General features: G+C 40.2%; 1 protein-coding gene across 1 annotated transcript; it reads left to right on the top strand.

Moving 5' to 3' along the window:
- The first annotated feature begins 1,272 nt into the window (after positions 1-1,272).
- LOC127620004 (uncharacterized) lies at positions 1,273-15,171 on the top strand. Its single transcript, XM_052093056.1, is given in 4 exon segments — positions 1,273-1,657; positions 1,964-2,078; positions 8,351-13,043; positions 13,045-15,171. Coding segments are annotated over 2 exon segments (4,527 nt in total). The 5' UTR covers positions 1,273-1,657; positions 1,964-2,078; positions 8,351-9,144; the 3' UTR covers positions 13,673-15,171.
- The last annotated feature ends 309 nt before the right edge of the window (positions 15,172-15,480 follow it).

Genomic DNA, 15,480 nt, shown 5'->3' with positions numbered 1-15,480 from the left:
GGCGGCGGATAAAACTGACACCATACAAGCTTTTAAATATACGATATGTCCATCATCTCCTTAAATTCACATACTCATGTCTACATGCATTATCTTCAATGCTTATGTAAAAACAATTGACAGGTTCCATTGGACTAGTGGCATCAATATAGATGGGCTGTGTGGCCAGTACTATTTATTTTTATTGCAAATAATTACTTGGCTATTCTGAACTGGTGGTTGGGGCCCTCTGGTGGTTATGGGGCCCATTTGCTGCCGTTTATGTTGCTTATTAGGAGAGAGCGAGAGAGAGAGAGAGAGAGAGAGAGAGAGAGAGAGAGAGAGAGAGAGAGAGAGAGAGAGAGAGAATAATGGCTGATATATTGAGGTGAAAAGTTGTTTGCGTTATACAAGGCAGGACTCAAATATTCATTCTTCCCATTTAATTGAGTTTATGTCCTAGCGTTTTTCTCCTTATTTGGGTTAAACGTTAAAGAAAACTTTTATTTAATCACAAATTGTATTTATTGTTTTATTAATGGATTTATTTGTTTCAAATGGTTTACATAATTTAATATAGGAAATTTGCATAAAGTCCCTCTCATGCTCTTCAGGGTTCCTAAGGGAGATGGACGAGGCATCACCGGTACTCGCCATTTTAAAGGGCAGGGTGGGCGAGGACCTTATGTTCGGGTAGGGGTGGGGGAGAGACGGCGGCATGTTGGCAAAATGGCTTCAGAGAGGTTCTGTTCCATATACTATCCAAAGTAAATGTTTGAACTGGCCTGCTCTCTCCCTCTTATCGTTCCCTCGCAAGGAAAATTCATTGTTCTAATTACTCGGCCTCGCATATGTACGGAACAGCTGTTCTAAACTGTTATTTTGTAACAGTCCTCGATTTTGAGTTTGAGTCTCGCGCGGGCGCGTTGTGAAGTGTGTGCGTTGACAATGCGCTATTACTACGTCATAAAGCAATGCAATATTCACAATCCCCACGCGCCGTTTGTTTTTCTTTTTTTTTTTTTTTTGCAAGAGCGAACAAAACAATATAAGATACGAATGGCTGCCCGATAGAACATCTCAGGGTGTTTTACAAAACTTGCATGTTATTTTCCTGCCATCCTACCTCAGTAAACTCCAATGCAAGAATGGAATAAGGTCTTGAATGAAAAATAAATATTTTCTTTGCTTTCAATTTATCACACACTGATTTCAGTGGGATTAGCACAGCAATGTCGGACGCTTTACGGTGCAACACCACACGGAACTTGTATCGCTGCCCGGAAACGACCACTGTGAGGCGAACAAGAAGTACCCGAAGGAAGACGGGGGCACTAAAAATTGACACGGGGCGGAAAATATTTTGCCGACCATAATCCATTCAAAAATACGAAGAAAACGGACTCTAAGAACAGTTTTGGTCGAAATCCTATGACGAGAACGACATCGCGCAAGCCTGAACCTTAGCTCGCGCAGTCAGCGGAAATCGGGGTTTGTTGAACGGATCGAGAGCGATGGAGAGGCCTGCGAGTGTGTTTTTCCACGGGATGAGGAAAAAATGACCTGCTAACCTGAAATCGGAAACCGCCTTTGTGCACATCTACGCTTTCGGCGCCCTTTTCGCATAAGTTGTTTTCACGCTTTACCTTCCAAGAGGACTTTCTTCGTTCACGAGCAGGTGTGATGGGATTATTTTGAATGCATACTGTTGTGGTATAAAAGGGCTCGACGTCTTTATGTAGCTAGCTAAGTGAGTGTAGAGGCTAGTGAGTTTATAGTCTAAATGAATCTGACGGACCGTCTGCACTCACATTCACTCTCTTGTTTATGTTTTTGTCTTTTTGACATTTCATTGGCCCCTACGCAGCAAGTAACATACATGCATTAAAACTAAAATAGTCATTACTGTCGCAAATATGTTTGTACATTAAACGGGTTTCATTTTGCTCTAATTTTTATTTTAAAACTTTTTGGTCTCCCATAGAGGGATGTGATTGAAAAAGGCATTCCGGCTCTTCCCCTCTCCCTCATCCCCCTTCGCAGTCAACAAAATCATCTCGGAGAGCCATCGACTCTTCCTGCAAGCGGTGAAGTAATTGGTAAGTGTAAATGCAATGATAAAATAGAAGTTATTAGCGCCTGCTCGAATGTCATGTGTATGTATTTCAGACGTTTGCACCCATTAAATAATTACATGACCTCATGCTGTTGTCATTTCATTTTCTTCGCTCAGCACTGGTTTTTACAGTCTCCCCACAATATGTGGATATTCACTATATATGTTAACATTTTTTGAAGTCGTGCATGATCTCGTATAAGACTCATTGAGGGTTTTTACATGAGTAAAATAACAAATGCCATTATAGTTGCAACTCAGTTACTCGTTACAGGTATAATGTTTAGACAGAGGTGGTGTTTGTTCAAAATTTCTTTATTTATATAGTTTGAATTCAGAACCATTTTTTGACAGTTACATTAATTCACCTTTTTTATTTTATTAGTTAGTTTAATAATTTGTTTATTGCAGGTATGGTCAGATGTACAAAAGGGTGCTGAAGTCCAGTTGTGGAAATGCATTTATTTGGCATGTTTTTATTATTTAATACTGTTTTTAATATTATTATTTTTATTCCAAATTATATTACCGGCATAACATTCTGTAAAAAGTATTTATTAGGCCAATGTCCCACTTTCATGCTACTGACAACATGCACTTGAGCTGGCATGGGCTCCAAAAGTTGTTCAAAACCTGATAATCTATGTTATCTCAGATAACATGGATTGTGGATCATTCCAGTTCCAATAGAAGCAAATAAGTAAAATACATTTATATGACCTTATGAACAAAACATGATTTAACATGGTCAATGTCACAAATTTGCCTACATTTTATTAGTGATCTTGTAATAGTGTATTTTGAAGAAAAAAAAAAGAAAGAAAACAAATAAAAGTTAAGATATAAGAATAAAGAGTACATTTTGTAAAAATGTTCACTATTTCTTCAGATTTACATATTTGATCAGTGACCAAGTTAACTGCTTTGTACAAAAGGTCAGATTTCTTTGCACACACAAAAACAGGGCAGGGCTCCACAATAAGCATGGCCCAATCGGCCAGTGCTGTGTATTCACTACATCCTACATTTGTTGATCTTGTATATGTGTTTTTATGCCGTGCAAAAAAAAATATTTTTTGAGTTGTATTAAATGTGCTATATATAATATACATGGCTGCTTGAAAGTATACGAACCTTAGTATGTTTTCTATTGTTTTACCATATCTTCTTTATTTAATCAGAATTAGTGTTTCTTTTGTATGAAATAACAGGTGTATGTTTAACAATTCCATATACTTTTTTTGAGGAAATCAATTGTGTAGTCAAAAGACTAAACTAAACATTTTTATGTAAACATTTGTAGGGGCAAAAGTTAAAAAGGGGCCTGAGCTGCATTGCTTAAAATTATCAGGTAAATACAATTAGGTGGGACAAAATTGTTGGCTAAATTAATCAATGAAATTATTAAAAACATTGAAACTCTGATTGAAACAGAGATAAAACCAGGTCAGTTTACCTGTACAGGTACCTGTGAACCCATACAGGTCAATCATGCAGAGGAAAATAAATCTCAGAGGGCCTCAGGAATAGAATAGTGACAGCACATTTGTCTGGGGAAAGCTATATATTCAACAAACAAATTTTTTTTAAGCTCTATCGGTCCACCGTGAGGCAGATCATCTACAAATGGAGAGCACTGAAAATTACTGCAACTCTGCCTAGAAGTGGACGACCTTCTAAAATATCCACAAAAGCCTCAAGAAAAGTGATAATTCAGGTAAAACCAACCCAAACATAACATTTGGGGATTTGCAGACCTCTCTTGCTGCATCTGGGACACATGTGCATGCTTCCTTAATAAGAAAAAACTCCCATCAACATGGCTTTCATGGGAAGGCTGCTAGGAAGAAGCCTCTGCTCTCAAAAAAGAACAAAGTTGACCATCTCAACTTTGCCAGAGAGTACCTGGAGAAACCTGAAGCTTTCTGGAAGTCCATTCTGTTGATAGACGAGTCGAAAATGTAACCGTTTGGTCACAAACAAACGGTTACATTACATCACAACCGGCACGTTTGGCGAAAAGTCAACACTGCATACCACCATAAGAACCTTCTCCCAACAGTGAAGCATGGTGGTGGGAACATTAAGATCTGGGACTGCTTTTCATCCTTGGGACCTTGACAACTCCACATAGTACAGAGAATCATGAATTCTGAGAAATATTGTAAAATCCTGGAATATAACCTCAAGCCATCAGTTGTGAAGTTAACGCTTGGCCAAAAATGGATCATGCAACATGATAATGATCCGATGCATTCCTGCAAAACAAAAGAATGGCTGAGGAAGAATAAATCATGTTTTGAATTGGGCCCAGTCAAAGTCCGGAACTGAATCCATTTGAAATGCTTTGGCGGGACCTAAAGGGGGCAGTTCATGCCAGACACTCATCCAGCCTCACTTGTCTGGCTGCGTTCCGCAAGGAGGAGTGGGCAAAAATCCCCCAAAGCAGTTGTGAGAGACTGATTAGTCGCTACAGAAACCATTTGATTGACGTTATTGCTGCGAAAGGAGGTGGAATACCCTATTAACTGAAGGGGTTCACATATTTTTGCACCCATGAATTCTGAGTTTTTGTTAAATCAACCACTTTCGTTAAATAAACAATGCCAAATATAATATTTTTTTTTAGTTTGAGTCCATTATTTGGAATGTCAGTGTTATGAATTGGGGTATAGATTAATATTAAATAACCACTACAATAGTCCATCTCTGTAGGGTTCATAAACTTACGAGCAGCACTGTATTTACTGTACTAAATCATAAAATGACCATAATATGTCATTAAAAAATTAGGAAACATGCTAAATTGAAATAATGGCTTCTCCGATAACAATGCTACAGCTAGTATATTCTACTTTGAAGTTCCACCGGACCAAAAAAATCTCACCATCCATCTAAAAACCACCATGACCAGAGGCATAGTAAAACAAGGATAAATACTGCAGATGCCTTTGGAAGATGGAAACAGCTTAAAACCTAGAAATCCTTTAAAACAGATCCTGTTGTGTGTCCTCATTCTGGTAACCCGCATGAGCTTAGAGTCTGGGGCGGGGAAGACAACTCTCCAATATTTTTAATTTGGACTGCAGTACCCATTTCAAATGCTTGTTGTCAATCTTACATATAGCACCTTTAAACATTGTAGTGATTTCTGCTGATTTAAAATTTCACCAAGTTAATGTTATTCACATTTGCTTTTTATGAAACTATCGGTTGGGTTTAAGGTGGTAGGTTTCGAAGAGCATTATATTTTTAAAACATTGGGATTCTTTTTAATTTGCAAGAATTACTTAGGTCTTAGTCTTAGGAGTATTCTAATCAGTGATGTTTTGCATTGTATGCCATAATTTGTCAGCAAAAATGTGTATAAATAAATCCCCCATGGTGCTATAGCTCTCATATTCATAGCTGTAAAAAGCCCCAGTGACACTAGGCTTTGAGCATGCTAAATTACTTCGGACATTGCAATGGAGCAGGATATGATGTGATACTTCTGGATTTAATAAATCGTAAATGTCAAATAACAAATTCTATTATATTCATAATGCTATAATATACCATCTACTCGCTTTCCTGGAGGTCACCAGAGGTCAGTGTGTGATGTTTTTATCTTCTATTGGTCACACGTCTTCTCGTCATCCAGATTTTGGAGTTCACCAAACCTGAACTTTCCTCCGCAGTGTGGTGCGAAAGTCTTTTGCATGAGCTTGCATCTGATGCATTTGAATTGGAGTGCGAAATGTAGTGTGACCAGCCCTGTAGTTTTAAACTGGGATGGGAGAAGGGATGCCACTATATTCATACACGCACATACTCTCATATAAAAAGTGTACGTTTTATTTTATATTCTGTTTTACAATCATTTTAATCATATTGTAGCCTTTTAAAAATGTGGGTTGACAAATACATTTTAAAAAGTTCAAATGTAATATCCTTTAATATTGATCTTGCATGTGTTAAAATACGAGCTGTCACTGTTTAAAATTTCTTGTCATCTACACATTTTAACAAAAACACTGTGCTCCCACACGTAATCCATTTTGATCAACTTCTCGAATTAGCTTTAATGCGGTCTGGAAGGTAAGAGACAAAACAAGGAAGTACAGAGTGCTGAAAAGTGGTGGGGCTGAATAAGGTGAATAAAGGCCCAAAAATACTTAATCTAAAATCGAAGGACAAACAGTTGTGATGTCATTTAGAACAAAGTCTGGCCAAACATTCTGTGATTTGCATTGTCGGTGGTTCGTAACAGCTCGCCTGGGCAAACTTCTAATCGACTGCTAAACACCTTACTGCCATTGGTCCATGTCGTTGGTAGGTGTGACGTGGAGCTCCATATACCATGATGCCGACAGCTCATTCTGTTTGTTGTTCAGTCAGTCAAAATAAACACACCGGCATGTACAGTTATTAGCAAGCTGGTGCAAATGTACCTACATCTGTATGATCGTTCATTTAGAGAAGTTTTAAAAGTCCATGTGATTAAAAAAAAATATTGTAATTTTTTTGTATTAATTAGTCTACAAAAGGGATGAAATTTACTCAAATACTCTCAAGTGCCCATTCACTCATGTGCCATGTACACATCTGACCATTCTTTTGTCTTTATTCTGCATATTAACAATTTTATACACTGATCTTTGCAGCAGCATCAGTGTCATCATAAATTGCAATAACAGAGTGTAATCAGCGCATATTTTAACTGCGTATTGCATGTTAGCACATTAGCGCCATGAATTCAAAATGTAAATGTAAAAATTTTCTACTGCATATAAAAACTTAAAATCATCATCGAGTAGTTAAAATAGCTTATTTTACTTTACTGACCTCATGTGAATTCTACTCAAAGTCATTGATAACCCATTTTAATGTCACATTAGTTTAGGTTTTACATGTAGCATCCTCATATTTAAATGTGCTTCTAAACGCCTCCCACAGCAGTGTGGTGGGTGTTTGAATGTTTTCAAACAGTATGCCATTGCTTGGTTGTTTAGAAGTTCTTTTTACCGCAATAAAAACTTCTCTGGAGGTATAATGAGGCCTTAAGTAAGACATTCGTAGTTACATTTTCTCTAAAACCGTGTCTCTGTGGCGCTGAAAAAATTCCTGAGTTTGTTTTGAGCGATCAGCTTAGACCCACACCAACGTTACTTACGGCATTGGTTATATTGGACTATCTTGACTGTCTGAACAACTGCAGATGAGGTCCGTATTCAGAAAGCTGTTTTGAAAACATTGTTTTATTTTTGCAATTCCGCTCTGTGGCACTAGTATCACATAAAATACATTCTTCAAATAATACACCCCATGGCACCGGGTATTTGTGGACAGAGGAAGTGATGTTACAATGAAGAGAACATTATACAGCTGTAGTAATTGTGACATCGACAAACTCTTCATGCAGTTGTTCTCAAAATAAAAGTTTATGGTGAATTGCAAAAGTAAAACTACGTAACATACAGAAATATATTGCTATTGTATAGTAATATTAATCAATGTAGTATTACAAAAACGTTATCTTCAAGTTGACCGTGTTCCAAAAATGATAATGATGATAAATGATGGGCTGAGACTGTTATCAAAAAGTGGACAAAAACAATTACAGTTGACCAGTGCAATGTGAAAAAGACTTATTATTTATTTGGTTGTTTGTTTGTGGCTGAAGTGGAAAAAGTTATTTTTAAGAGGACTGATATGTGAACCCTCAGTAGAACTTGGGCAAAACATTACATTTCGGTCAAAAGGAATAATTTATTTACTAGTTTTTGTTTATCATATCTCAGTTCAAATCACAATATTTTTTATAAATAACAGCAATATTACTTTTTGTCCAATTCATGCAGCCCTATTTACAAGGCCTAAAGACACATGATCAACAAACGTAAAATTTGCTGTGCGCTGGCCCAAAAGGGGTAGTGACCTTTCAGTCAACTGGCCATCATTTTTGTTGAGCTCTAACGTAGTTAATCTTTGGCTTCTTCTCATTAATAAAGCATTTATGGTTTGAATAATGGTTGGACTGGTTAAATTTTTTATGGAGACTCTCTTATTTCATTTTAGGATTATAATATGTTTAAAAGGGATTGTTTATCTTTAGGGTTATGATAGAATGGCATACTATGCAATGCATTTGCTAAATTTAGTTTTTCAGTTGCAAGTGATTGTTATTGCATCTCTTGACTTTATATTAACATGTTTTGTTATTATTTTGAAATATTGATGCTTTGATATAAAAGCATATTATTTTTTTTAAAGATTAGGGCTGACGACGACGGAAAGGAGGAAGACGACGACGACGACCGACAGGACAACAACCGACAGAAGGAAAAAAAACTACTTGGTCATACCACTGTGTTTCTGTGTTTCTGGTCTTCCAGCTTATGAGTTAAAGAAAGAGGTTGGATACACCCTGTGGACAATCTGGCCTTTCCCCTGTTTCATGCCGATTCGAATGATTGAAAACAAGTTGGTTGACCGTCAATAAAAAAAGTTGCTTCGCTTTAAATGAAGACATTTCTGAGGAAATCACAAATTGGGACCATTTGTTACAGAACTTGTCAAAGAAATACACGAATATCAAGAAACAAAGACATTCCCTCATCACTTACATTTTAAGTGGCTTTCAACACTAAATAATTTGCTTTTTAGCGATAGACGCATTTGTGAAGCAAATTTTATATGCTATTATTAGACACATTTTTACTGTTTTAACTGTAGATTTACTTACACAGACCCATGTTTATTGCATGACATTGTGAACCACATTTTGATTTTTTTATGTCACTTATTTATAGATAATTATTTAATCCAAGACTTCCAGAGTTTTAACACCTATGGTGGCCCACAACTATAGCCAAAACTCTGTTTATCTGGGATGGACCGTCACAACATCAGACAAATTACTCCCACACAGGCATTTATTTAAAAAAATTGGCGCTGCTAACAGATTACTTTAAAGCTTTACCTTGATTGTTTGGTAGCATTGTCCACTTTGCTGCAGTAACAAGGGAGCAGGGAAGAAATCCTAGAAACACAACAGTGAGAGGGAGATGTTCCAGTTTGGAAAGTACCCAATGGACATTTTAGAAATGCTCAGTGGACACCAGGCTCACCAGTTCAAAGGACTGGGGCTGGAAAGACAACTGCAGCACCAACAACAGGTCCAACTTCAGCACCAGCAGCAGCTTCAACAGCAGCAGCAACAACAGAGCGAAGCCTCTGGTGGCCTCCTGTCTGGGCTTGGCCTTGGCTCCCTTCAAGGATCTAGAAGTAATGCATTTGCTGATTCATCATCCATATTTGCCAAAATGAGTGCACCCCCTCCACCTCTTCCACAACAAACTCAGTCCTCTTCCTCACAAAGCACACGTAAGTCTAGCAAGATGAGCAGCAGTGGGAGTGGCAGTTCTGCCTCTGGCTATCCACAGTTCTTACGCACATTTCATCCTGCAGAGGCCGCTCTAGCCCAGGAGCAGCTACACTCAGGAATGGGGCGGTTTGATTTTTCAGGGGGCAGTGCTGGAGGAGGCTCTGGAGTAATTGGAGGAGTTGTAACATCTGCTCCACCTCCACCACCCTTGCATCCTGGCCTCTCTGTTCCTCAGCCATCTCCTGGACCATCCTCCTCCTCACCCTCCCCTTCCAGTTCAACCACCACTTCTAATAATCCCCCGAGCAGTAGCAGTTCAGTGGCTGGATTAGTTGGAGCTCAGTCTGATGCAAGAAGTTTACACCAGCAGTTCAGTTGCATGCTTGCTGCAAACCAATACCTTTTTTCTGGAGTGCCCACAAATGCCAGTTTGGAACAGTTTCTAGTCCAGCAGAGTCCCCATAATCATCTTGGTCTTACAGATTCAAATACAGGTCTTGCTCCACCACCTGCTCTTCATCCATCTCATACCCATGGCCATCCAGGCCCCCAGCCCCAGCAACAGCAGCAGCAACTGCCACCTCATGCATTGTCTCACCCTCACAGCCATGCACATCCACACCACCCTCTTCACCCTGCCCCCCAACCATCACCTCTTGGTGGTTTTGATTTTCAAGGCATCCCTGTTCTTTCTTCTAATCAGCTTGCTTCCCTAATGCAACAAGAAGCAGGTCTGCCTTTGCCACTCCCACTTCATCTCTCTATACCAAAGGATGAGGGGAAAGGAGATAGCGGATCTGGGGCTGGAGGAAGTGGAGGTAGTGGCAGCAGGAGAAAGAAAGCCATGGCTGGCTACCTGCCCCAGAGGAAGACAGATGGTAGCAGTAACAGCAGTACTAGCAGTGCTAACTGCCATGGCAGCTCTGGGGCACATGGTCATGATGGGTCCTCTGGTCTTGTGGGAGGAGGTGGAGGGGTTGGTATGAGGGGTCTTGGTGGTGACCCCTCCTCCATCCTCTCATCATCAACACCATCCTCCTCTTCTTCAACTGTCTCCTCCTCCTCTTCCTCTGCCCCATCCTCAAACTCTGCCTCTGTGCTGGTATCAAATATCTCTCAGAACCCCAAACCTGAAAGCCAGCAATCAATGACTCCTAATATCACACAGTCTGAGCAAGAAGCTCTCTTTCATTGTGGAGAGTGTGGCAAGTCTTTTTCCCATCTCCCAAGCCTTCGGCGACACATACGCTGCCACGAAGAAGATGGTAGTGGTAGAAGCAGTACAAACCCAAGCCATCAGCATTCGTCAGATCTCCCCCACTCAACACAGGATGGAATTTCTCAAAATGCTCACCACCAGCATGAGCAGAATCCAGACCCAATGTCTTCCACTTGTTCAAGTCCAGATAAATCTTACTGTTGTAATGAATGTGGAAAGGGGTTCAAGAAAAGAGGACACCTACTCCAGCACGGGATCATCCACTCTGGAGCTCGCCCATATGCCTGCTCCATTTGTGAGCGTTCATTCAACCGCAGAGAGTCTTTAACACGACATGAAAAAATTCATGAAGAGAAGCCCTACCGCTGCCCAGCATGTGGCCGTTGCTTTAGAGAGAGCACTTCTTTGCTTAACCATGCTGCCTCTGGTACCTGTGGCAAGCCAGGGAGGAGATCTAGAAGCAGTGATGGTAGCTCAATAAGTTCAGTAGAGGGCAAGGTTGAAACTGATTTCTCAAGTGGACAAATGAGTGATGGAAAAGAACTGGTATTTTGCAAAAATGAGGATGGCACAGCAGGGATGTCCTGTAACAATCTGTATTCACAAGGAAGAAGTGGCACTCAAAATCCTGTGTGCAAAACTGAAGAGAAGTATAATCCTGAGAAATATAATCCTGATTATTCAAGAGATCCATACCAAACATCATACAGGGTCGATGACTACCGTCGCCAACAGGGTAACCCATCCTACTCGGGAGACTCCTGTGGCAACAGCTTGTCAAGTCCGGCCCTCAGAAAAGCTCCTTTAGCCCCAACACTTCTTCCACACCCTCAAAATCAGCAGCACCATCACCAACAGCAAGCTCATCTTCCTCTCTCTTCTCTTTTGGATGATTCTGAAGATGAAGTCACCAGTAGTGCCATGTCTGCCATTGCTGCAGCTGCTGCTGCCTCTGTCTTGCCTGCTGAAATGAACAATAATGGGGGACGAGAGGAAAGAACGGATATCATTGGGGGTCTGTTAGGAGGGCTTGGCTTTGGGTCTATGGGTGCCTCTTCATCTACATCTGCAGGAAATGGAGGGAATGAAGAATGCCTAAGTGGATCAATGATACCTTTATCTCACCCCACGCAACAGCAGCCTAATACACAAAATGCCAATCCTAATGCCAAACCCAAGCGGCCGCGGAAGCCTAGACAAAAAAGAGAGCCCAGACCTGGTGGGGCTCCAGGGGAAGGAGTGAAACGTCGGAGAAATAATCAGAGTGGGGCTGGTGGAGATGGCTCAGAAAAGCCTTATTTATGCACTGTTTGTGGACGGGGATTTAGCAGGCGTGAGACCCTACGTCGTCATGAACGTGTGCATACAGGGGAAAAACCATTTCATTGTGACATCTGTGGAAAAGACTTTCGAGAACCTTTTCACCTTACCAAACATCAGACTGTTCACTCTGGGGAGAAGAACTACAAATGCACCCTTTGTGGAAAAGATTTTGGATATGCACAGAGTCTGAAACGGCATGAAAAGCTGCACCTAAGAGGAGATTTCAAGCCAAGGCGAAGTAAAAGCAAATCTGCTGCAAATCAAGGGGCACCCGCTAATCAAGATGGCAATCAATCAAACCCTGGTGCTTATTACTCATATCCTGAGGATAAAGTTGAAGAGTCTAATGCTAGTACAAGCAACCAACCCCCTCCAAAGCTATACACATGTGAGATTTGTTGGAAATCATTCCGCCATCATTTCCACCTGACTGCCCATCACCAAGCCATTCATGAACATGGTGGGGAGAAACTTTTCTCATGTGAAGTCTGCGGTAAGGCTTTTTCATACTCTAACAGCCTGACCAGGCATAGATTATCTCAACATGGTTTGGCCCGTGCTGGACCAACAACGCAACCAACAGGAAGTGAGTCGATTGGAACTGCCCCATCTGTTTCGGAGAGCGAGGCTGCAGCCAATGCACTCCTTCATATAACCCCTGAAAGTGGAAGCCTTGCAGTACAACAGCCCCACTCAACCATTGTTCACACGCAGCATCCTCAGCCTTCTGGTTATTCCCCACTCTTCTACAATCCGGAGTCAGGACATCACAGTTCAAATGTCTCTTCACACCCCCAACCTCTGCACTACTCAAACCCCTCTATGGGTCCCCTGCAGCTCCAACAGCCAACAAGCGGAAAAGGGCAGTTAATTTATTCAGGGAGTTTAAGTAACACCCTTCATTCCACTCCACCTCATATCCACATTTCACCACCCCATCACTCTCAACACCACCAGCAACCACACCCTTTCTCCATGCAGTCTCAACTTCTACAACAAAGCCTTCAGGCCCCAGGAGATGCCACCCAGCAGAAGAAGAAAAAAAAAGAAACAATATAAGTTGGCCAGTGGTACGCAGTTGATCAGTGGACTCAGTGCTCATGAAATTGCCAGGAGGCATTTATATTTAAAAAGGAAGAAATGCAGGCTTCAGCAGCAACAAAAAAGGAAGAAGTGGCTACCTCCGCTAAAGTGGGCCAAGTTTACTGGAGGAGGGCTTGGTATAACTGTTGGTGGAGGAACATGGCATGTGGGACACTTAAGGTTTAGAGGCCTGAGGTCACTCGTAGTCCCCTTAAAGTCATACTCTTGTCCCATCTGTCCATTCAGCATGTTTACAAGCCACATAACTCTTACAGTTCATCGTGTAACCAGGCATCCGCCAAGAAAACATGGCCATCAGGCTCGCCTGCGCTGCATAGTATGTGGAAAGCGTTGTAGGAGGCTACTGTCAGCTCTGCGTCATCGGGCCTACCACCTCTCTCAAGGGGATTTCTCTTGCTCTCAATGTCCCTCACGCTTTTGGAATGACACCCTCCTGCAGCGCCACAGATTTGCTTGTCGGTGTGTCAGTAGAGGAAGCAAAATTTCAATAAAGGGGACTAATATTCAGAAGGCAGAGGACCAGATTGAAAGATCAACAGTTGTGACAGGGTACAGGCACTAAATAAATTGACATCTAAAAGAATAAAATGCGTAAATCAGATGTTTTGGAGGCAATGTTAATGTGAAAGAAGGCAAAGAGGACTGTAATAGAAAATACCACACATACAACACCTTAAATCTGTGGTCTGACTTTAACCATGGGAGTGCCTCTTAAAATAACAGACTTAGTTGACATGGAAAAAAGCCTGTACCTAAAGAACTGTCCATTATAGACATGGATCTCTAACACGGTTTCTCCAAAGGGGAAGAATATTCTAGAATATAAAACTGTTTTTTGGTAGCACCTTTGTTGTAATGGTAGCATCTCTATCCTCCAAAAAAATGCATTCATTATGTATTTTCGTAACTTAATTTGTGCTGCAAAAATGGATGCATACCAGTGAAAGTGAACTAATCTGAACAGTAACAATCTATTCTCTAAACTAGTTTCCCCCAGTACTCAGAGTTTAATGGTATAGCCTTTGTTTACTTTCAATTATACATAGCTTTTTGTTCCTTGTGGTGTTGTTTTGTTTTCCCCCTTTTGCTGTCTTCAAGATGCAAAATGTTTGACCTGAAATTCAAAGTTACTGGTTGGGATGCATATAAATTGCAGTGTTTGTATTCCCTAAAAACAACTTTTATCAAGACACTCAATGTTCAATTTAACTGTGTCTCAAAGATAAATTAATCAGGAGTCTCTGCAGTAAAACTGTCAAAAATGTGATAAATATTCTGCAGCACCAATGCAGAGGAGACAGAATGGTGTTGATAATGCCATGTTTATGTGTTTAATGTCACCTGTTTTTTTTTAAGAAATATGTAAAAAAAATCTTTGCAGGTGTTTCTATGGCAAGTGTTAATGTCCTCGGTTGCGAGATTGGCATGAGGTAGAGGAACAGCCAGTCTGTACTGTACAATGCGTATTATATTTTTATTATGTAACGGTTGTTTTTTTTATTATTATTATTATTATTCAAAGTTTAAGTTTTTTTTAAATAATTTTTACCATTTTAGGGATGGGTGGGTATGTTGCAGGGTCTGTCATTGTAAGATGTGGGGAATATATGTATCAGTGTGATTTTTGTTCCCTGCCCCTATGATCTGTTTAACCCAAACCACAGTTTAGCCCAGCTTTCCCAACACTATTGTATTCATTCTCAATACTTAGCTCTACTGTCCCAATGCTTTCCTCTCAGTAAACTAAAATACAAAATATAAATACTAAACAGCTGTTTTCCTTTTCTGAGCCAACAGAAATGTTGAGTTTCTCAGAAAACAAATAAAAAATATAGAAAATGTTAAACAGATTTGTTTGAATATTTTTTTAAAGGATGAATGTTTTTTTTTCTGAATGTTTCTGAAGCGGAGCTTCTTGCTGATGAGCAGATTGGGTTAATTAGTTATTTATGGCATATAGGTTAAATTATTTATAAACTTCAAATGAGAGGATGCTGCCAGGTGTTACACACCTGATGCCATGGTGCCATGTTTTGTTGGATTGGCACATGCCCACTTCAGTGCCAAACACTATTAAAGGTGGAGGGAAAAATGCCTTTAAGGGTGCTTTGGTTTTGGACACAACTGTCTGCTTTGTTTCTCTTCATTGTCTCCAAGCAAGAGTTTAATGAGTTTAATACAGGACGTCATCTCCTATGATCTTAATTGTAATTAACATGAAACAGCAAAAATGTCCTCTAGATGGCGGTGATGTCCTGTAGTTGGCAGTGGCCAGGATTTTAATTCGACTTGATTTGTCTTACAAGGCTTGTACTGTGAACAGATTTAAAAGATTAACCATACAGATAATTCTAGTGATTCTGGCATACT

This window comes from Xyrauchen texanus, chromosome 26 (assembly GCF_025860055.1).
Source record: "Xyrauchen texanus isolate HMW12.3.18 chromosome 26, RBS_HiC_50CHRs, whole genome shotgun sequence".
NCBI classification, from domain to species: domain Eukaryota; kingdom Metazoa; phylum Chordata; class Actinopteri; order Cypriniformes; family Catostomidae; genus Xyrauchen; species Xyrauchen texanus.
Note: the sequence above shows the minus strand (reverse complement) of the source record. Positions and strands in the feature narration are given on the sequence as shown.